Source organism: Pezoporus flaviventris, unplaced genomic scaffold (genome assembly GCF_033815535.1).
Source record: "Pezoporus flaviventris isolate CSIRO_AGI_PZ_B2104156 unplaced genomic scaffold, CSIRO_AGI_Pfla_v1 ptg000001l, whole genome shotgun sequence".
NCBI classification, from domain to species: domain Eukaryota; kingdom Metazoa; phylum Chordata; class Aves; order Psittaciformes; family Psittacidae; genus Pezoporus; species Pezoporus flaviventris.
Genome location: NW_026892549.1, coordinates 22,764,714 through 22,787,675, shown reverse-complemented (window position 1 = coordinate 22,787,675; position 22,962 = coordinate 22,764,714). Strand labels below are relative to the sequence as shown.

The 22,962-nt window shown below is 36.4% G+C and overlaps 1 protein-coding gene across 3 annotated transcripts in view; it reads left to right on the top strand.

Annotated features, from left to right (window-relative positions):
- Positions 1–22,962, top strand: part of MYPN (myopalladin) — a 74,419-nt gene that overhangs the window by 20,151 nt on the left and 31,306 nt on the right. For 2 of the 3 annotated variants that reach the window (XM_061448289.1, XM_061448295.1), the window contains 7 exons: positions 5,372–6,283; positions 16,547–16,722; positions 17,875–17,926; positions 19,481–19,628; positions 21,160–21,231; positions 21,435–21,576; positions 22,486–22,509. In XM_061448289.1, coding sequence (XP_061304273.1) covers positions 5,372–6,283; positions 16,547–16,722; positions 17,875–17,926; positions 19,481–19,628; positions 21,160–21,231; positions 21,435–21,576; positions 22,486–22,509 — 1,526 coding nt within the window. The remainder of the gene's footprint in view (positions 1–5,371; positions 6,284–16,546; positions 16,723–17,874; positions 17,927–19,480; positions 19,629–21,159; positions 21,232–21,434; positions 21,577–22,485; positions 22,510–22,962) is intronic. The other variant, XM_061448303.1, reaches the window with a different exon arrangement.

Here is a 22,962-nt window from a genome sequence, read left to right as displayed (position 1 = left end):
CACTCAGATATATCAGGGATTCCCTTCAGCTTTGCTGAGATTTCACTACTGCTATTTTTTTAGGAAAAGCTCTGATTCTTTCAGTGATGACTCAGCAATGAGTCTAACAAACCTCAAAGAAGAGAAAATAAAAGGGTTTGGTGTCACACAGTGCAAGCTTCCTGTAGTGTGATTTTCCTCATTTTCATGTATAGATTTTCAGGTCAAGCCACTGCCAGAACAATCTACAGAAACTAATTCTACCTTTGAGAATATTTTATCATAAATATCACTTGGCTAATAAGAGAACAGGGCCATAAATATAGGCTTTTGGAAACTCAGAAACCTTTGTGCAATTACTTGGCTAGTAGAAACTGAATTAGTAAACTAAAGAAGTTCATGCAGTCAGTTTTGTTCATGACACTCTCTGATGTCTCTCAAGATAATAGGTGCCCAAGGGCACTGGTCTTAATGTCCCAGGTGTTGTAGTTTAAACCTAGCCAGACAGCTCGTTCACTCACTCCCCGTGAGTGGTGCCGGGCTGGAAGCAATTGAGGCCTGTGTTGTCCCCCCCAGAAAGCAAAGAAATGTACTTGTTTGCTGCTATAGGTAATAAACCAGTCAAGAGTAGAGAACTGCTTGCTGACTGCTGGAACCAGTCATCCCAGTTTCAACCCTAAATAACACCAGTTTAGAGTTATTAGTCATAACTAGCATTGCAATTCCTCCCCTTGATACTTGTTCATTATGAGAGACTTTCCAGTCTGCAAAATTATTGATGCTTTCATTAACACCACAGGTTGCTGTCTACTGTGTTTTTACTACAGTTTGTCATAACTGCTTACTCAACAGTTACATGCAGTTATCTGCACTTACTTGCTCAACAGAAATATCTGCAATTACAGGATGTTTTGCTAGCTCCATGATATAGTAGTGGTGTGCAGTCCACTGCCACTCAGTGCCACCGTTCTGTGCCACTTGCACACTGAGGGACTGTGGGGTGTGCCACAAAGACACTTCTGTTCCAAAGGCCCCGTCAGGAAAAATTAAAGGGAAGGCTCAAGGAATGTGAAGGCCAACTCCACATGTCACTCTAAACAATACAGAAAGGAAAAGACTGAATTCAAGATCAGATCTTACTTTTGGAGCTTAGATTCCAATTTTGGCTATAGAAAGGCTAAATTATTATTAATTATCATTAATTAAACCTGTAATAGCATAGTTGCTCCTCTGATAATGTCTTTTCACTCACTAGAAAGATGGCTTAATAGATATTTTAGAAAATGTATTGAATTCAGCCTTATTGCTGTCTAGCCCAGACACCCTGTCAGGCTGAATGCTTGCTCTCCTTTGAATAAAAGCTGTTGTCCCCTAAAAGCTGTTGTCCCCTTACTGTGAAATCCAAATGGCCTCAGCCTACCCAATGCTTCCTTCAATCATCAGTCCTCTGAAGCCCTTGGAGAGAATAAATCCTTGTAATAAAATTTTAAAAAATGAAAAAAAAGAAACTGGACATCTTTCAAGGCATAAGCAAGGCATAATTAATAACTGTAAGTGGATTGTCTGGGAGCCCCATGGCAACATTTGCTAAAACTCAAAATTTTACATTTCATTAGAAATATCACATAATTCAAAATGTCCCAAAACTGCAGTAGCCACACACTGCCTCAATGTGCTACTTTTGACTAGTACCCAGCTTCTTCCTTACTAAAAATAGAATTAAAAGTTATCTTCTATGCAAGCTGAAAATAGAGAAGAGTTAGATATAATATCCTGACCCTGAGTGAGCTCTAAAGAAAAGTGATGTCTCTCTAAGGATTAAGAATTTGGCGTCATAATCATTCCATCAATATCTTGCTTCCTAACACAAGAAGGAGCACTCTGCTCTCTTCTACCTCTTCCAGCCCCACAGGCACAAGGAAGGCAGGAAGTTGTTCCAGCTCCTTTGCTCTGTTTCTGCCCCCTCTGAGAGAGGGCAGAGCTGAACCAGTGAACCAGCTGAACCAGTGATTTGTACATTTGTTTTCCATATGTTCACTCAAGACTGTGACAGATAAGCAGGTTATGCTCTTCCATCTTTGGTTGTGCTGTCTAGCCGGGTCATCTGAATGGAAGATGCTTTATACAACTGCATTAAAGCTAGCCAAAATGAACCATAAGTTCAAGGAAGTTTTGATTTGACTACTTTAATTTCCTCTATAATTTTTTATTTTCATCAGGTACAGGCACCCCTGGTTTTGCTATGTTGCAATAATATGCATGTAATTTTCCTCCTCTTGCTATCACAGTGGCTTCTTAACTATACTTTTTTGCAAAATAGAATGATAAAGCTCTTTTGCCAATCTAAACATATCTTCTTTGAAAACATCTTTCATATTGCAGTAATATTCCCTAAGGGAATTAGCAGAAATTATTTCTCAGCAGAAATTATTTCTTTCAAGTTTTGATGCTTTGTTCAAAAGATGACTAGAAGATACACAAGACCCAAACCCTAAGTCTCAAATAAACATACTGAATGAACAGCTTTACTATGTTTATCCACAGAAAATCTGCTCTGTGATTAACAACCTCTGTTGAAATACAGCACAATATCTGTAGAACAGAGGAAAATAAAACCCTGAATAGTCACAGTCAAATTATATTCATATACTTACTCAATAAAATTATTGCAGGAGTTCTTCAACTTCACTTGACTTTAGCAGGTTTTGATCACAGAGTATTATTTTCCTACCTGCTTTTCCTCCTTAGATGGCCCAGTGTTCTCTAAAGACCTTCATTCTTTTTTCAGCTCTGATGACCTTTACAGACATTGAGATTAAAAGATGTGCCATCCTGAAATGTTTCAGAAAAAATGGCCAAGAAATGTAGCAAGCTAAATTTTGCAAACCTGCAGAACACATACTTCTCTAACCACATAAAATACAACCTTCCACTGTAGCATCTGAAGCTACATGAAGATACATACAGCTGAATGTTATAATTTAGCCAAAGACACATGTAGAGAGGTTAGCATGGAGCTGCATCCCTCCAGAGATAATTCTGAGACTGTACCTTCTATAACATCCCACCAAAAGCATAAACTGTTCTCTTTTTGCAAGCCAGCTGCTCAGTGCAGAGAAAAGAGCTGTCTATCTATGGCTCTGCTTTTTCCCTTCTGTTTTTAAGTAGGTACAAGGTGGCACATGAGGAGCAGGTCTACAGCAAATTTGCCCTATGTTACAGCTATATTCAAGGTCTACAGTTTATTAATGTGTGAGATTTGTATTCCAGTCTGTAAACTTCTCATGTTAGAATATATTTAAACTCTTCGGAGTTGAATCTGTAGCTTTAGCTGTGACCTTTACAGCACATAGTATGCTATCAACACATAAGATAATATAACCCCTTAAACACATTCAGCTTCAGTAAGGTCGCACAGCTGTTTAAGAAGTAAAAGCTGAGCAAGCAGTAGTATCCATAGACCAGGAACTTCAAGTCTCACGGAGACCTCTTTGTTCTCTTAAGAGGTTAAATTACACACTCTATCCAGTCATGAAACAGCTTACAACGTTATCTCATGTGGGCTTCCCAAATCAATGTTCGCTTGTGTGGCACAGCTTCACTGAAACACTGTGCCAGATAATTCAATGCCAAGTATTCAATTGATGGGGTGCTTAGAAGCATATAATTTATATGACATTCTATTTGTCATTTTTTTGTACAGGCACAAACTTACCGATATTTTTATTGGGTGCATTTGTTGTCTTGCTGATTTTGTTCGGTTTATATTACCAAAATAAAATCAATAAATCTAAATGCCAAGTATTTACGTGAGAAAAAGAATTTCAGTATAACAAATTGTGCCTCAAGCATAAGGGTTAAGGTCTCAAAATTCATATCATAATATGATAGCTTTATGTTCATTCACTGAAGAAGAATATAAACAGCTTAAACAGAAGCTTTCCTTTTTGTAAATAACGAAGAAGGGCTGTGACTCACATTCCAGGAAGAAATACTGCAGCAATACAAGATATTGCCACTTCATTTGCTTTTTACTAGCTCTTTTCCAGGGATAAGTGTCCCGCTATCAGAGAAGAAAGCTTTTCACAGCAGAAATACCTATTCTATTTTTCTTCTCTTTCTTGGCAGCTTCAGCTGTTACATAAGGCTATAAATCGAAATGGCTGAGGTAAGGGAATGCATGGTCCCTTCTCTTGATGCCATAACAGGAACAGAACCTTCTTCAATGCAACAAATCAGCCAGCTTGGGTTAGAAATATTTGAAAGCATCACAGTAACACTTGCCAGGGCATAAATGAAGTATGAGAGAGATACTGTGCACCTACATATTTTGAGGGACAGATCCAGTAAATAGTCACATGCTTGTTTCAGTATCTGTGAGGAATCAGCGCTCTGAAAGGTTGTGAAGAGTATTTGTGTTACATCTTCATATTAAGTCACATTAAGATGAGTGTGTTCATACAATGTCTGAACCCCTCTACATTCATAATGACTATTATGTAAATAAAAGGAAGAATATTATGCAGAAATACTTACTGAAGTATCAAAGGGATACTTTAGCTTTGCTTATCAGTCATGCAGGTTAAGTATGGACTTTCTGATACTGTCTTCTCATGTGGTACATTTTTTCAGAACCAGAACGACCTAAGATAATGATTTTGAAAGGCCTGTAGTATAAATGATGTTCATATTATCAAGAATTATGTCAAGCAATGACATAAATCTCAGTTTACTTTGAAGAGATTATTAGAAATCATGTTTCATTTAAGAAGGTATGGAACATTAGCATCATTATTGCTTCCTATAATGCAACATCTTCAAGAATTTTAAATGAAAAATTGTCATTATAGAATATTTTTGTTCTTCTCTCCCCTTCTTCTTCCTCTTCTCATCCCCAAGTGATTTTGAGGGTTCATTTACTTACTACTTCAGTGTCTTTCAAGCTAAATTTACTTAACTTAAAAGCAGTTATTCTCTCACAACTTTCAGTCCTTGAAATACCCAGCATTTAGTCATTTAGCTAAGAAACACATGTCAGCAATGATAAAGATTTGACATTGAAACTTAAGTTAATAGCTCTGTAGTTGAAGTTTTGGCTGAAACTAAGTATAAACTACCGCACTGGCAGTTGCTTTAGCTGTGTGTTCCACCAACAGTAGAAATTGATAAAAGATTCATTTTACTGATTAAAGGCAATAATATCATATATCAATAATATAAGTCAGTATACAGAAGCAGGCCTTTAAAACAAGGCCATACTTTCAAGTTAATAGTCAGCACACAGATGCACTTTGAAAATGCTGTGTTCTGCTTTTCAGAAAGCTATAATTGTGTGCATTCAAAAAAATTGCTATTGATAAGGTGTGGTGCTATTTGTCCTTCTTGTTGGCAGCATGCAAGACGACAGTTTAGAATCCTCAACTTCAATATCTCAACTTCTGAGAGAGAGTTACTTAGCTGAAACTAAACATCAAGGGAAGAGTGAAAGAAGCAGATCAGAAACAGCGTCTCATAACTTCCACTATGGCAACGCTTCCAGTGATCTAGATGATGTAGCTGCCCAAGATGACCTTCCAGATCTCTCTGCCTTTTTGAGCCAAGAAGAACTAAATGAAAGTGTAAACCTGGCAAGGCAAGCTATTGATCAGAATCCACTGGAAACTAAACAAGATGAGCTTCAGGCACATTCACAGCATCCCCCAGATCAGCTGAAAAACATAGGAAAATACAAACAAATGGCCCATTCTCCAGCTTTGAAAACAGCAGACAATGGCTTGCACTCAAACTTTTGTGAGGACCACATCAAAAATTCAAAGGGGTCCAAAGGGAACTCTCAAGATCTAAAGAAACACCACCTCCCTTCTGAATCTGAATCAAAAAAGGAATTTCTAAACAAGGCTGCAGATTTTATTCAGGAGCTCTCATCACTTTTCAAAGCTCACAGCTCTGAAAGAATAAGACCCCGAACATGCAAAAACTACAGGAGTAAAAAAGGTAGCTCTAGCCTATCTAACACCTCCATAAACAGAGAAAGGCTTTCCATTCCAGTACCTCAAGACTTGGAAAACAAAACAGAGAAAACACTTGAACAAACAGATGATCATCAGGCGGCAAACTTGGAATCCATCAATCAATTAACAAACACAGAGCTAAAAACAGAGTCAGAATCTGCATCTGTATATTCTGATGAGCCTATTGGACAACCACCACGCTTTACTCAAAAACTGAAGAGCAGGGAAGTTCCTGAAGGAACCAAAGTGCAATTGGACTGCATTGTGGTAGGGATCCCAGCACCTGAAGTCAGGTAAACATACTCTGCACTTGTCATTTTGTATTTCTGTAACAGTAGGTGTATGCCTTACTTTTTTCAGGTATTTTGATGTATACGTTTCAGTATTCTGTAGCAGAAGTCTCTTGATCTTGGTTGTTAAAATTGTTTAAGAAAAAAAATTACTTTCTTTAAATCGTACAAAAGGTTGCTTGTATTTTAAGACAATATATTTGGGGAGACATTACTTTCTTTGAATTTTAAAGAACTGGTTTTAAATACTGTACTTCCATAAGTAAAGCAAAGTGCTAACTCCTTAGTGAGAAATGTTAGCTATCTTTCTGGAAATCAAGATTGATTGTGTAAACTGGCTAAAAACACAAATAGCCATGATATCTTCAGACATCAACATTAGCTGTTTGAGATGAGTGGACACAGGATCCCATAAACTAAAAAAATCCATGCATGATCAGAGAGGAAAGGAGTTCATTGAAGATATTATATAAATAACCAGGAGCAGATCAGTTCTAATTCAGATTCTGACAACTCTGTTGTGACCTTAGAAAAACGTCTTCTGTTTTATCAAGTGTAAGACACCATTGTTAACTGATTCATGTTGTGTGACTAGCCTGATAATTCTGATGCTTTAGTTTTCACCTATATCTATGAGGATTTTGAATGTTAAATAAGTAACATTTTTAAAGATCACCAGAGGTGATACGAAATGTGAAAAAGCTACACTTTATTCATCAATGACATCAGTGGAGTGAGAAACAGATTATTGTACCTTATAAGTTTATCTTGAAAATTCTTATATCTCGTCATCATTTCTAAATCTAAAGTTGTTCATATACAGCTCATTAGTCAAATTTACCTCCCATTTAGAGTGGTGGAACTTTATTTCTTTTGCTGGGACTATACCAATCCAATAGGAAGGAAAACTCTATTCGTCTTTTAAAGATATACTATACATACTTGCATCCTAATATCTGAAGTATCATAAATAGACACCCTTAGTCTAGATGGTTGCTGATCCTTTTATAGGCATTTTAGAAATATCTGTTGCTCTTCTAAATATTGAGAAGAATTATTTGCATCTTCAATATCTAATCAAAGGACTCAGAGCTTCACAGATGGTCCGCTTTTTCCAATTGTCAGCTTAATGTCTTCCTTATATACTTAGACAATGCTGAACACAGGACTACTACAACTTCTACTGCAGTCAACACCTTTTATCATCTTTCTTACTGTACTAATAGGCACAATCGTCAAATGAAAACAATCTTAACATCCAAAGATGGAGGCTCCAAAGATTTTTGTGGTCAAGAACCTTTGTCTTCCACTCCCTTGAATTTCTGGCACACCAGCTGCTAATTTTTCAGAAGGAAGAAGCTTTTACAGTGCACCATTAAGTACATAGGATCAAGGACCTACAAATGAATCCTCTTGTTATTGACAGCCTTGTCATGAAGACAAGAAGTTACCCAGTTCACAGGATCCCTGAACTGTGACTGCCAGACCATTTTGCTCCACTAGTGCCTTCAGTAGTAACGTGTATGTTCTCAGTCCCTAACAAGACCCTGAGCTACAGTGCCATGCAGGGTCTCTTGTCCCCTACACGAATGTAAACTTCCAAAGGCTAAATGATTTATTTATAGAAGAGGAATCTGTTCTAAAGCTAGGGGAAATACCTTGTTTGGGAAAAATGTGCTTTCTACTATGCACAGTATAAACTCACTGCTTTGATTAACAATTTTGTTAATTTGAGGCATTCCCTTGGGGGAGCTTCTGCCACTATAATTGTTGTATTGTGTTCAGCCCTTAAATTCATAGAGAAATCTGATCAAAATGGAAAACAGAGCCAGAAACTGGGGGGAGGAGGGGCTTGAATGAAACCAGACAGGAAATATCCTATAGATATTAGCAACACTCTCTGAAGACTTCTCTTGCTTGTAAAGTCTTTGAGACTTATTTCTCCAGGCACATGCCTTGATAGATCTTTTTTATATTAAAAATTGCAGTAGGATTCCTCATCATTCATAGTTTATAATACAAAGGAAACCACTGAAATAATATTGTTTTACATATATAGACCTGTACACAAACTCAATCTGACTTACTTTGTATTCAGAAAAGGCAAACACTGAATTGCTTGTTTATTGACATATACTACAGTGCACAGTGTTAGTTTTATATATTTCTCCAGAATGCCACAACACCATCTTTATAACAGCACATCATGCCCATGCCATTGACACACACATAAAACTGATAAGGTGTTCATGCCATCAAAGTTTAGGCATTTAACAGCTATCTGAATTAGAAGTTGACACTATAAAGTCACTGAAGCCTCAAAAAGGTAGATCAGAGAACCTAGGAACAATGAGTCATCCCATGGAGTAACCAGGGATGGCCAGGATGCCTAGGCACCCTGTTCAGGGACTGCTTCATTCCACAGAATTGGATGACAGATATCTTTGTAACTTCAGTCTTCTTTTATCCCAACAAAACTGAAGATTTTTAACTGAAATTTCTATTTCAATATTTGATTTTGTTAATTTTAAATAATAAAATAAGCTACTTATGTGAATGCTAGTCAGTACAGGAACTATTACACTTCTATAGAATAAGTGTCCATCAAACTTTCCAACAACAATATACTGCTGCCAGGCACAGTACTGCTCCAAACAGAAACGCAACCCTAGTTTACTGATTAATGCTTGTAGTCAGATCAGGGTCTTAGAGGAACTAACACAGAAGCCCAGAACTTACATGCTCCAAGGCCACAGATAGTAGGGACAGGGAGAAAGAAGTCCCATAGGGGAAATCAGTCCCAAGTAGTCAAGCTCAAGAAAAAGACTGGGCTCAGTTTTCAGTTTTACAATTTAAACTAACAAGTAAGAGATAAACCACAAGGGGATAAGTTGTGATTTATGCAGCACATACATACTCCTTGTGTGTGTATGCACATGCTGTATTAAGCAGAAAGATGATAATGTTAGCTGCTTGAACACTTTCCTGATCATACAACTTCTGTCCCATTCATTCAAGATTCTTTCAACTCCACCAATGTGTAGGAGTAACACTAGAAAAGGGTGTAAAATAATTCACTTGCTTGAGTGATAAACATTCATGTGCTTCCAGTGGCCAAGGCTTTTTTAGTCAGTGCTACAGCATAAGGAAACCAGAAAATGTAATATACTTTGGGGTATGTGTTCCATTAACTATGGAGACATGAGAATGCGGGGTTTCATTTTTGGTTTTGTTTTCAAAGAATAGTGTGTGTCTTTGATCTGCTGTGCAAAGTTTCAAAAATGAAGGAAGCATCTTGTTGGCCATAGTTTTGGAACTGTGCAGAACTGGGCTCAGAATTAGCATACCTTGCTTTGAGGGTAACAGTTTTTCAAGGTCCGTGATGAGTTAGGTTCAGGATCTGTGGAGACAGGCAAGGAGAGAAGAATTCTGATAGATAAGCAAGAGAGGTATGAAAATCAGTAGTCTCAGGACAGGACTAACTGGCAAAGTGGCAGCTGATAAAAGAAAGCTTAAGGCTGACTGGCTTTAAGGCGTGATTTTTTCTTCCTTAACTTAGCTGAATGACCAAGCTCAATAAACAAGCATCCTTTGGACTCACGTGTGGAGGTGCATGCTTGCCTGTGTCCTTTGATTTAAAATGGACTTCCTAACCATAGAAAGGAATCAATCCCAAGTTACTTATAATGCTTATAATACATACACTCACTGTGTAGAAGCAGTACTGTGGGAACCCAGGGTATTGCAAAATAAGAACATGATTCAACCAGCTCTGTAACATAGTTTCTCAGTCAACACCAGGAGCAATCTGATGGTTAAACAAACGTAGTGGGAATTACAAGAGAGAAATAAGAGACAGGAGATTTAGAAAGAAGCAGATCACAGGAATGGAAAGGACTGGAGAATATGATGGACAGATACCATGTTTGAAAGCAGGACAGTACAAAACAAAATTGATGATGTAAAAATGGTGTAAATGTCATTCATGATGGATCAGGGTCAAAATATCATTGGCAATGATACAGCATTATGATCTACATGCTTGGTAGGTAACTGCCTGGACTATATAAGGGCTCACTGAGGGACAGAAAACTGGATGTTGGAGCAAGAGAAGAAATCAGGAACTGATTTGAAATATGAATATGGATATAGAAAGCTAAATCCTGCTTGGCTGAATACAGACAGACCTGTCCAATTGTTTCTTAAGATAACTCAGCCTTAATGTAACACACTCACATGTTAGAGGAAGCTCATTAAGCCCACATATCTAGAAAGAAGCTTAAATTAAATCTTACCCCTTTTTCAGTATCATCAGCTGAATGCAGTGTCAGAAGTGACAGACTGACACTGTAGTATATGGGCCTCTAGCTAACTCAAACCTTACCTTGCAACTAAAGAGCAGTACAAAGTTTATTGATTACTTTGACTATACTGCAGGTATAAGCATTTAAGAGAAGTATTTCTTCATATTTCCAAACTGCTAAAGGTTTTGATGACCTCTTTCTCATGCTTCCTTCTACAGCTTTGTTTCTGTGTGAGTAATGATAGGTGTGACATTCACTCCCCTCTGTGAGGAGAGCACTCCTTATTCCCTCAAGTTCAGAGGTGCCTACATTTTTCCAAACTGTTTGGCACATCACTCTTAGGTTAATTTTACTTATGAATCACATTGCATGGTTTGGCATACACAGCTATCCTGAAAGTGTCATGAGGATTTGAAGTTCTAAAAACAGGCTGTATGTCATAAGGTTTCCATGAAAACATTCTTTAACATAGGCATACAAAGCTTAAAAAAAATGCATTTTAGTGCTGCTTTGTTTAAGGAGACTGGAGCTGTAACTAATCACAGATTTTTAGAGACTTTGAAGCCACGTAAGATTGAGTAAGACTTTTTTCTTCCTGGCTGCCAAATGAAAACATGTATCTGTTTTAGTTCTCAAAGTCTAGAGAGCCAAACTTCTCTTACATGCAAGTAATAGTCAAGTCAATAGACTAAGACCTAGGATTAATTTGGCACAGTGAATGACACTGCTTGTGCTTAATGTGAACCTGCCCTGTATGATGAAGCTATCATTACAATTCATGGCAGGAATGAAATGTCCGTGACAGACAGCATTGCTACTTCAGTCATGCCATGTATCTCAATGTCAGAACTCCCCTTGGAACTGACATTTCATTGCTAACACGTACAACATTTGGATGGTAAGAATAAAATAAAATGTTAATAAGCAAAGAGTAGATATGGCCATGCCAAAGATTTACATAAAACTTAATTTCACAAAAGAGAATTGTTTTTCATTTATAAGCATTTCAAAGAGATAGCATACATGGAGAATGTTCTTTTTCTCAGTTTAATCTCAAAATAACTAGAATAACTATGAAAATGCACTGCATAGAAGTACTAAACAAATGTTTGAAACAGAAGTTTATTCCTGAATTATTAAATCACTTATGTTGCAAATTTTTAACTAATCATAGGAAAAAATAACTGCAAAGAAAAAAATTAACTCAATCCTGCTCCACTGTCTGTTTAAGTCAAGTAAAGGAATATACTACTAAAGGAATATACTACTGACATACTACTAAAATAATGGAGATAAATAGCTTATATGGTGTTTTTAAATTTGCTTATAGAAAATTAGAATTGTGCCTCACATAGGCATGCAATACAGACTTATCTTCACACAGACACACAAAGGTTAATTGGAAAAGATGACCACTAGTAACAAAGAGTTATTACACCTTAATAGTGATTGTATACAGCATTCTGTGTAATGTGTTTTGCTATATGTGTCACTTGAGTGAGGAGTCACATTTGAGTGAACACAAAACCAGAATATCACCATACTGTATAAGTTAATTTAATGCTTTGAAAAGGTGCTGCTGAAATTGAGATAAAATTCTAGAACATGGGTATTCTTTTGAATAGTCTTTCATATCCGCTAAAGCTAACATGCTAAACCAAGGCTACATTAGAAGAAGGAGGCATGCGGTAGGTATATAAAAAGGCATGAGTAAGTCCCATGACTCACAGCCTAAAGTACACAGTTGCCTATATGTATTAGATACCTAAAAGCAACTTGTACCTTCACATACCAAATTTATGCTTGTAGTCCTACAACTTCTCTCCAAAAATGTGACCATTTTCAATTATCATCAATTGCAAATCTTGAAAGCAACATCAGAATAAACCATATAATACATATAATACAACATATAATAAAAAAAAATCAATAAAAATCCCCCCTTTGGGATAACAGGAATCCTATGTAATTTCCTGGTCTGGAATTTAAAACTGGCACTAATCAATTTCAAAGGACATTTTCAGTCAGCCCTGTAATGCAGATATCCATACTTCTTCATTGGGACTGCTAAACTTTTCCTCTACTTACTTGTGGTAGAGTTGTTCCTTTATCCCAGGCACTAGATGTTTCTGTTCTGGTTTCCAAGGACCCCGCTACTAGCTGTGGTATCTGTATCTACATGTTTATAAGGACATGACTGTACAGAAAAGCAAATGTGATATGCACTTTTGTGGAGCCAGTCAAAAAAGCTCCACTGTATCTAATTATTAGTGGGGGAAAATACCAGGTTTGGGTAAGTCATTGTGGGCAGAGTCTAAAATAGTTGTTGCGCTTACTTCTGTCTGAAGAGGTTTGTATTAGAGGATCTGAAAGGTTCCTGACTGGACTATGATGGAATATGAACACTATAGCTCAATCAGAAGCTTGAAGGATCATTATTTTTAAAGGAAATGTACTCTAAATAGAAGTGTAAAACAATTATTTCAAAATAAAGATGACACAAATAAAAAGCAGGACTTGCAAGCTAAATGTTAATGAACATTCATACAATCTACTAGAAAATAATGGCAATGGTACTTTGATAGTGAAATCCTTTAAAAAAGAAGTAGTTTGCAAATAATAATTTTAAGACCACTGATTTCACCTTTTAAAAATTATATTTAAGTGCTGCTTCACAGCTTCTAAAAAAAGATAGAGGATGGTAAATAAAAGATAAAGATACAAGATAACAAAGATAAAAAAGATAATGAGAATGGTTAGATACTCTAGGATAAGTATATTAATATGCATACATATATATGTATGTATTTGCTCCACTTTTATACTCTTTCATAAGTGTCTGCTTTTACCACTGTTAAGTCAGCATGCTGGGTTAGGTGGACTTGTAGTCTGAACACCCAGTAAGTTCTTATTTATCTTTTTACATGTGCTAGCTCACCTGGCATCCTAGGGTATATACTGATGTTATTACTCCCTTTTGTATGATGACAGCTACCTCCTAAATTTCCACAGATATTGCATGTTTGTATGCTTTTGATTAATATCCAAAACACTGTTTACAATTGTATTGTGAAGCACCTTAAACAAGTTCCATTGAGGTCTGAGAAGCAGCATGAATGGCTGCTGAAAGCTATCCTGAAGTAAAGGGTTGCCCTAGGCAGATTGTCCTCTGACAGAAAGTACCTTGGACAATCTCATTTTGCCCACCAGAGTGGTAGAAAACCTAGCAAATGACAAGCTTCAAAGGGATAGAAGAATACATTCTCAATGTTGAGGATCACATTGAGTTCATGCAAGCACCCGTGGCAATTTAAATGCACCTGTAGCTTCCTGACTATCCAGCCCCTTCTTTTATGGTTATTAACATTTACCAAGAGTGATATATAGGAGAATTTGTATAGTTCAGTTACCTGAAATTCACATATCCAGTGTCCTGGTGCAAACCCATTTTCATTAGACTAAGACTGGGGCAGCTGGGCCTGGGAACACATTTGAACCTGCCATCCTCACTTCAGAGTGAGAAACCTTCAGCAAAGAAGTCAGCATCAGGATTTTAGTATTTTAAAGCACTGCTGCCACATCTGAAAAAGCTGGTCTATCAGAGCCCTAAGGTTCAAACGGAAGAGAAATTAGTGACGTTGGTTGAAGTTCTCTGCATAAAGCAGTGACAGTTTCTTGGTGGTGAAACCCTGCAAGAAGGATGTGGATGTATTTTAGTAAACTGTACTTAGCTGTGAAATGTCAGGGAAGAGAGCTGGGACATTTCATACCCTACTGGCATCCTCTTTTAACATGATGATATTTACTAAATGACTGTCTTTTGCAATCAGAAATGTTAAATTTATAAAAGTAATTTTCTTAGACACATTTTCAATTCTTGTTACAAAGGAGGTTTGTAAAAAAGGATAAGCAAGCAGATGTAGACACAAACCAAGTTCTAGCTTTTTAGCTACAAAGGTTTGCCTTTCTAAAAGGGGAAATTGTGTTAAGCAGCATGATTCATTCCATAGTGCAGGAGTCTCCCTCAGTAACAGGCAGATCGGTACGCTTTCCAAGCTGCAAATTCAAGTCTGTTGACTGTACAGCTACAGATTACGCTAGTGTGCAACTCCAAGTGGACTGGGGAATACCCTGTCTACTTTAAGAAAGCCATGTTGGATGGCTAGGACTAATGGTGCACAAATAGTACATAGTTTACTTCTTACCTACGTAATCAGCATTTAAGTTCTAGATTTGTACTCCTTCGTAACTCAGTCTATTTGTGGCTCTTTTTTTCATTTCTGCATTGCATTTCTATCAAATTCTGGTTTTCCATTGGTATGGACTGTCTTACAGATTTATTTATTTTTTTTCCCCTAAGATGTTGATTTGGGCTTTTCTTCATGTTCAATTTGTAGCACAAACTTTTATAAAAAGTTGTGCTTGCAACAGGTGAATTCAACTGAATGGTTAAACAAATTTATTTATTAATGTTTTTCTAAATTATCTGAGATGAAAATGTATTGAATCACCTTATATAATGAGCCACAAAATATGAATTATTATAATTTATTACTCAGTAATATATTTTTATCCTTTCTACAACTAATCTTATTTTGTGCGATATATAATAGTAAATATATTTGCCATTGCATTGATAGCATTTGTATGCATTCAGAAACTGGCAGGTACTTCCATAAAGATGGATGAAACAATTATTCTTTTTAAAAGGTCAATTAAATAAAAAATGTCAGTGTGACAGTTCCCACCCACAAAGCACAAGATGCATTAATCAACCATATGTAGTTAAGAAAGCAGCAATAAACAGAAAATACAAATATTTTTGTGCAGTTTTATATCTATGAGAAAGGTTATAGTGAAAACACAAATGCACCTTAGTTTGGTTCTTCAAATTCAGCTAATTATCAAAAAATCATACAGATATTTCTGAGTATTATCCTAAACATTTAACTCTGGATCCCTATACATGGTACTATATATATATATATATATATATATATATAAAACCTATATTGTCTTATTAAATTTGAATCTGGTTCTTCAAACCCACCTGCTTTTTCTCTTTCTGTTCTGCCTTCATATTAACAAGCAATAGCAATCAGGCCTGCTCTCCTCTCCTACTAGCTCTCAGATTGAGTGATGGTTACTGTCATTTGGTGCTTTTTAGGTGCTGCTTTTACTTTTGCTTGGATTCCTGTATTTTCTACTGAAATAACCGTTCTGAACACTGAGGCACATAGAAATGCCTCAGATGAAAGCATGAAGTCTCTAAAGGGCCAAGTATATTCTTGGATGTGTAACTGGGTTTAACAGAGAAAAACAGCAGTATAATACAGAGAAGAATTCAAGCTCCAGCTGTCTTACTGCCCATGTCCTTGTAAGGAAATGCCTCTATATTGTAATAAATCACTTATCTTTCCTTGTGATACACTTATTCTATCTTTTATGAAAAGCAGATTGTCTTAAATATATGATAAAACAGAGGACAATATTATACTAAATTTCAGTCACATTCTGACTGAACATGAACTTTGGTTTGAGGTGAATTTGTTTACTTAGGTGTGTTTCTTATTTTTCTACAGTTTAAACTACAATACATATTTGAATGTACACCAAGAAAAATTCAGAGCTGAATCGACAGCATTCCAAATTCAGAGCTCTTCTACTCTACTACTGAAATCTGTGTATCAAGAAAAATATGTCCTAGAATCGTTTATATAAATTAGTTTGTTAGCATGTTTAAATACTGCAAAGAAAGGAGCTCTATTATTTACTGTAGTTGAATATTATGAAAAACAAAAAATGATTTATTCCTATGACTATTGATTCTACACTTACCTGCAATACTCTGTCAGAATCTTCAGGCCAACAACCACACATTTTATCATCAGAAAGACTTTGAACAATGTCATTCTATTTGTCAAGTTTATTGCATTGATAAACAGTGTATTTTGCCTTGCAGGTGGTACTGTGAAGGGAAGGAGCTTGAAAATTCACCAGACATTCAAATTATTCAGGCAGGTGATCAACACTCATTGGTTATTGTTGAAGCTTTTGAGGAGGATACAGGACGTTACTCGTGCTTTGCTTCAAACATCTATGGAACAGACTCCACCTCTGCAGAGATTTACATAGAAGGTAATGATAGAATTGTTGCAGAAATTGTTGTTTAAATTGATCATACAGGATTAAGATATAGTTATGTACTTTGTATGTTAACTGTGTAAATAGATTTGTCACAAAAAATACACAGCAGGGAGTCAATGCTTCATAGTTATTAACGTCTTTATTATTTCTCTGTAAAATAACCTTCAGATGAGTGACTGCCCTTTACATGTAATTTTATTGTGTTGTTCGCCAGAGACTTTCTATATCTCACAGCGAGAGTAAAGTCTAAAAATATTCAGATTCTGATGCCAACTTATATTTTTTTGTCTGTCATACCCTACAGAAAGATAAATATTTAAATTTGTGTCTAATTCTTTCTAATATCTTTTCCCTACAGTCATTATCCCAAACTGAATACAGGATAGCTTCATCCTAACTTATTATTGGGACCTCGTAACCAAAATAAATATGCCAGCAATTTGGTATTTTACTTGCACAATAGATGCTATAAATGTCTGTGCTTGGCAGGGATTTACTACTGCTCAAGACTGGGGCCAAGGCCTGCTTTTACCTAACTCAGAGGATGTCGGATGGAAGCCATGACTGATGGAGATGCTCACTGGCAGGAACAGGAGAGAAAATGCAAATTACAAATGCAGTGAAAGCTGAATCAGAAGTGTAAAATGTCTCAGTAAGACAGCTGTTAGTAAACTGAGCTAGTATCTTCTCCAAACTGTGCTACAAGGCACTAGTTTCATTGCAACAGCTACATTACCCTCCCTCCCACACCCCCCTTCCCCCCCCCACCTTTTTTTTTTAAGCCAGTAGAAAAAAAAAAAAATTCTTATATGATTCACAACAAAAATTACAGACTAAAATCTACTGGTGTCATTTTAAAGAGAATCTGGGGAGACCAAGGTATGCATTCACCCTTGGATGCTGTATTCCTCATTTCATTCACACTTTATCCCAAATTTGCCTTATGTCAATAGCAGTTCTGCATCTTGCACAGTATGCAATGTTGGTTCATTTCCACTGCAATCTGATCTTCCGTTTTGGCTTAGCTTTATAATATACACCCTTAGAATGTGTTAGAGGAAATATGAATAAAGGTTTGTATCATTCATAGATAAACTCCCAGAACACCTCTGCTAAGTGTTTGGGTTTTTTTCTTTGTCACAGGAGTCTCTTCTTCTGACTCTGAAGGTGAAATAATCAAAGACGAAATGGATCAGTAAGTTGAAAATCAATTACATTTTCCATATCTCTTACAGTTTAATAACCCCACAAGCATAGACATTTCAGTTTCCATTAATATTTTGCAACTTCCAACACATTAGGCTTGTGTTTGAGATTTGCTTGGATTATTCGGGTTGCATTTTGTTTGTGTGTTTGCTTGTTTGCTTTAAAATAGTATGGAACAACTACACATTTGCTTGTGTGTCTCCAACTTTAGCTTAAGAATTGAAACTTTAATATTAAATATAAACATAAGGAGAAATATGTTACCTGAAAGATTAAACTACTAAAATTAATGTACTAAACCAGATGCCATTTGATAGCATCTTAAAATTCAGACCCATCTTAAAGTTGATTTAGGTATCCAGTTTAAAAGTAAGATTTCTTACATTAAAGTATTTGGAAGAAGATGGCTATACATGCATTATTTAGATTTAAGATAAGGCAATTAACACATATGAACTAATGCAAACTGAAATGACGGCATAAAAGACTAGTTAATTATTAAAAAAAAAAAAAACAAAAGGTGTCAGATGTAATCTAAACCCTGGGAAATAATTATGTTTTTCCTAAATGAAATCCATTCTCCTTGCATTTAGAACCTGATCCAATCTTTCAGAATCAAAGTCTTTCTGTGAATTCAAAGGGACTCAGGCTCACTGAAAACTAAAATAATCAGTCTTTTATTTTGAACTTCTTTGTATGCACTAATTCAACCTCAATAGGAACCAGTGCTATACAAATAGAATCTGAACACCTGTAATTAAAGGGAATTAATATGAGAACCGGTGAAGAAAAAATCCATAATTTTAAAACAGAAATCGGTGATCACCATAACTGTATGTTCACCCTGAGTAAGGCTTCCTCTGGTTTCAAGGATGGCTTTCCTGTGGGGACCTGTGGTACATTCCAGAGCAGTCAGTGCTCAAACTGAATAAAAAGACCATCTCTTCATTATCTGAATTATTTCATTTAGCAGTAAAAAAAAAAAAAAAAAAAAATAGGGTCAACTCTTTTACTTCCATAGAGAAATAACCTAGAAGAAGTGAAGACATGACAACATGTACACTTCCAAGGTTGCATGATATGTTGGTCAGAAGCATACCTTTCTTTTTTTTTTATTTTTCAGCAGTAAATTATTGAATCTGTATCCTAGTAGACAATGGTATTTTCATTACCTTATAGGCCCAAATCTTCATACAAGTTCAGGGAGCAAGAGAAATTAGCATTGTCCTCTGAGAAACTAGCACTGCTCTCATGTTGCTCAGAGATGGTAACAGTAGCTTTCAAGCCATAAATGAGTTAATCCTGGCCATTTATTACACTTGGTGTAACTGAACTAAGTATGAGAGATCAGAGTGGCAAAATAAGTAGCCTGATTCTTATAAAATACAGTTTACCTAGGAGTACGTATCAGTTTAGATCAATTGGAATTCAATCCTGGAAGTGAAGCTGGGGTCGACATGTAACTGGGACAGACATAAATAAGGGGGACACATGCAGCTCTAGCTTTCAATTAGAGAATTTGTTTTTGGTTAATATTCCACAGCAAACCAAAGCCAGCTGACACCTTCTTGAATGAAGCATCTCCTGCTGCTAGAACTGCAACAAAGCATCTAGAGACCTCCAAGGCACCATCTGCTGTGGCTCAGCCTGTGTCTGTACCTATCCAGCCTGTGTCAACACCAGTTAATCAGGTAGGGGAGACAATATGGTGAATTTCAAGGACCAAAAGCAAGCTCTTGCAAAGGTGTTTCTTCTCCAGTTTGTGACTCAGAATCCACAAATTTTCTAGTTTTTGCTTTGCTGATGAACTTCAGTCTTTGAACCTTACCGCCATACAGTAGTTGCATACACAGAAGAGATGTTCTGCCTACTAGGTAACCTTTAGCACCTGGTACGGGGAAGGGAATCTTTCACCCCCAGGTTACAGGCATCTCTGCGGCAATGAGCAGAAGGAGCAGCTGCTGCTAGCTCAGCCAGCGGTGGGAATCTGTGTGCACTCCAGCAAGTCAGAGACTGCATGCCGTGAAGGGCACTTGGATGTGTAACTCAGCTCACTGGCCTCATTGCAGACTGACTCATTCACTTTCAATAGTGGCAGCCTATAACTTTTTCCTGTACCTTTCCTAAAAGTTTCCTGTAACTTTTTTTCTCTCTCAAGAACTCACCTGAAATAATTTTCTTTCAATGAAACTTATTTTAAGTGGAATGATTTCCCTACTATGTTTACTTTATATGTAGATATGCTATTTACACATAACATTTTAATATCCATATCAAAGAGTTTCTAATTAATGTTAACATGCATTTAGAGTCCTTTTTGTTTCAAACTATCAGAATATTCGTAACTGTGCATTCTTCCCTAACGGAAGGAAGACACATATCTCCTTAAAAATAAAACTAAGGCAATTTACACTGCCTTTTCAATGTTTACAGACTAGAATTAGGTGGTAACCAGTAAACAGATACTGAATAGGTGAGGCAATGCGCATGTATTTTGGACTACAAAGAGAACAGAACTAAGCCCTAGTGACATTATGCCATTTTGACAGAGGCTGCCTAAGTCCAGAGTAGTGGTTATCTCAAAAATCACCATTTTTAATTTTGTTGGCCTGTAAGACACCATCTATAGAATTTGGCTGTTTCCTGAGATACTGAAGCACTAATTCTGCTGTTCTGGGGCAGATTCTATTTCACTAAAATGGAAAACTCTATTAACTAAGTCATATAAGGATGTTTTCCAGGAGGAGAACAATATCATTCTGATTTCACTGAGTAGGCTCAATAAGGCCACATTCCACCTCTGAAATTATTTGGTTTTGGCAAAGGATTAGACACACACATGACTTGACTGAACTTTTCCTTATTAACATCCACAGATATTTTTCAAGTAAGAAGTTTTAAAAAGAGACTACCACCAAGCAGCCTACATAGATCTGCTTTAGTGAAGTATTAAGGAAAGATGTTACGTTGCAGTGAAGTTTTCCTTGCCATGACTAACTCAGTAAGGCAATAAGAGCATTGTTACCCAGGCAGTATCCCATTATGGAAGATCACTAGCAGTTGCCTACAATAGAGCACGGTTTTCTCATTTCATTAAATATTTTGCTTTAGACTTCACCCACCAAAATCTCTTGTGCCATTCCAAAAGCATGTTTCTTCTGTATATGGGAAAATAACCACTATACACCTAAATATCATCATATGATGTTTTGCAATCTGCAGGCTCAAAGCCCCACTAACTATTTGCAAGGACTGGATGGAAGACCTATAATTGCTGCTCCTGTGTTTACAAAGGTAATTTGTTCTATGACATATTTGAAAACTAGCAGCCAATTAATTGTGAGAGGTAATTAAAATTTTCTAACAAAGACAAAAAAGGAATTATGCATTTCTTAAGCCATTCAAGGATTGAGTGGCTTTATGAAATCTTACTGAAATCAGTATTACTGCCAGACCAATAAGACTTTTACTGACTGTCTATTCGTTTTCTCTATTAGATGTTACAGGATATTTCAGCTTCTGAGGGGCAGCTTGTGGTCTTTGAATGTCGGGTGAAAGGAGCTCCTTCCCCAAAGGTTGAATGGTACAGAGAAGGGACACTGATAGAAGACTCTCCAGATTTTAGGATATTACAGAAAAGTACGTTTCTTGTGTGGAAATACTGTGTCTAATGAAATACAGGCAAGCAACACAACTGCTACTTTGAATTTCTCACTGCAATGGTAAGAACTATATAAGCCATACTTATGGCAAAATATCTGGGTTCTAGAAGCCAAAACTGTGGATGAATTAAACAGCATACTCACAGGTAGTATTTGTCTGAGATTCCCCAAACTACTGAGTTGTTTTTTTTCTGCTTTGATCCCTTTGCCACTTCAATATCCTTTTCTAATCCAGACTTACTTTCAGTGTTTGTTTTTGGTTTTGCACCATTTATGTAGAGCTGCATTGCCCATAAATCCCTAATCTTATAGTTAAGTGCTATTGCAATAGAGCTTACGGGCAGTGGATTGCTTATTTATCCACAAAAGTAACCTGATGTACATATTGGCATGGTTCCATATGTATGTGCACGATAGATATTGGGTTGTAAACATATACTTTAATTTTTAAGTGCTGTCAAAAAATCTGCAGTTTTCTGGCATGCTAAAATTGCTGAAACTCAATAAAAAGTCCTTACATACCACACAAAATTAAACCTATAGGAAAACATATTTTATCATAACTCGTTTTCATGTGTGTAACAGTTTCAGTAATTGTCTTAAGACACAATAAAGTAGTACTAAGATTGCAAAAAAAAACTTCTTCCAGAATTTATTTCCTATTCATAAATTCTCAAAAATGTCTGTAAGTGTTCATACTGTTCAGTGGATTTGACATACATTTGAGTACAAGGCCTGGCTGTCTCCACCACCCCTTAGAAAACTGCATCAAAAGTCGAATTCCATCTTACTGAGAAGATCAAGCTTTGTATTTAGTGTTTAAGAAAAATTACTGGCAAAAGGAAGTAGTAACTCAATCTGCTAATTCTGCTCTTCTTCTCTTTAGAACCAAGATCTATGGCTGAACCAGGTGAGGATCATCAAAAAGCTCATACTTTCTTGATTATACAAATGTATATTCACAAAATACTAATTAAACTCCACTATTTAATTAACATAATTTCTTCCTTCTCTAACATTCTATAGCTACTTGTAAGATGCATGTCATTCTAGACTGTTCCATAAACATATGATTTAATTCTATCATTTTTTAAGAAAATAATGTTTCCATTCTGCTTTGATCCAGTTCTAACTTAGAATCTAAATGTTGCCGCCTTATGAGCTGAAGATTAACAAAATTAATGGATGAGGTTCCCCTGTATATCTGAGGTTCATAAGTACACCAGATGATGTAGGACTGAGCTATTTTTATCTAGTTTACCAGTTAGGGAACATTGCATAAGACATTTAGCCATGTCAGCCATTCCCTTTGCTCTCTACTAGCGTAATATGAGAGTATCACATCAGGTGTTCCACCACTGAT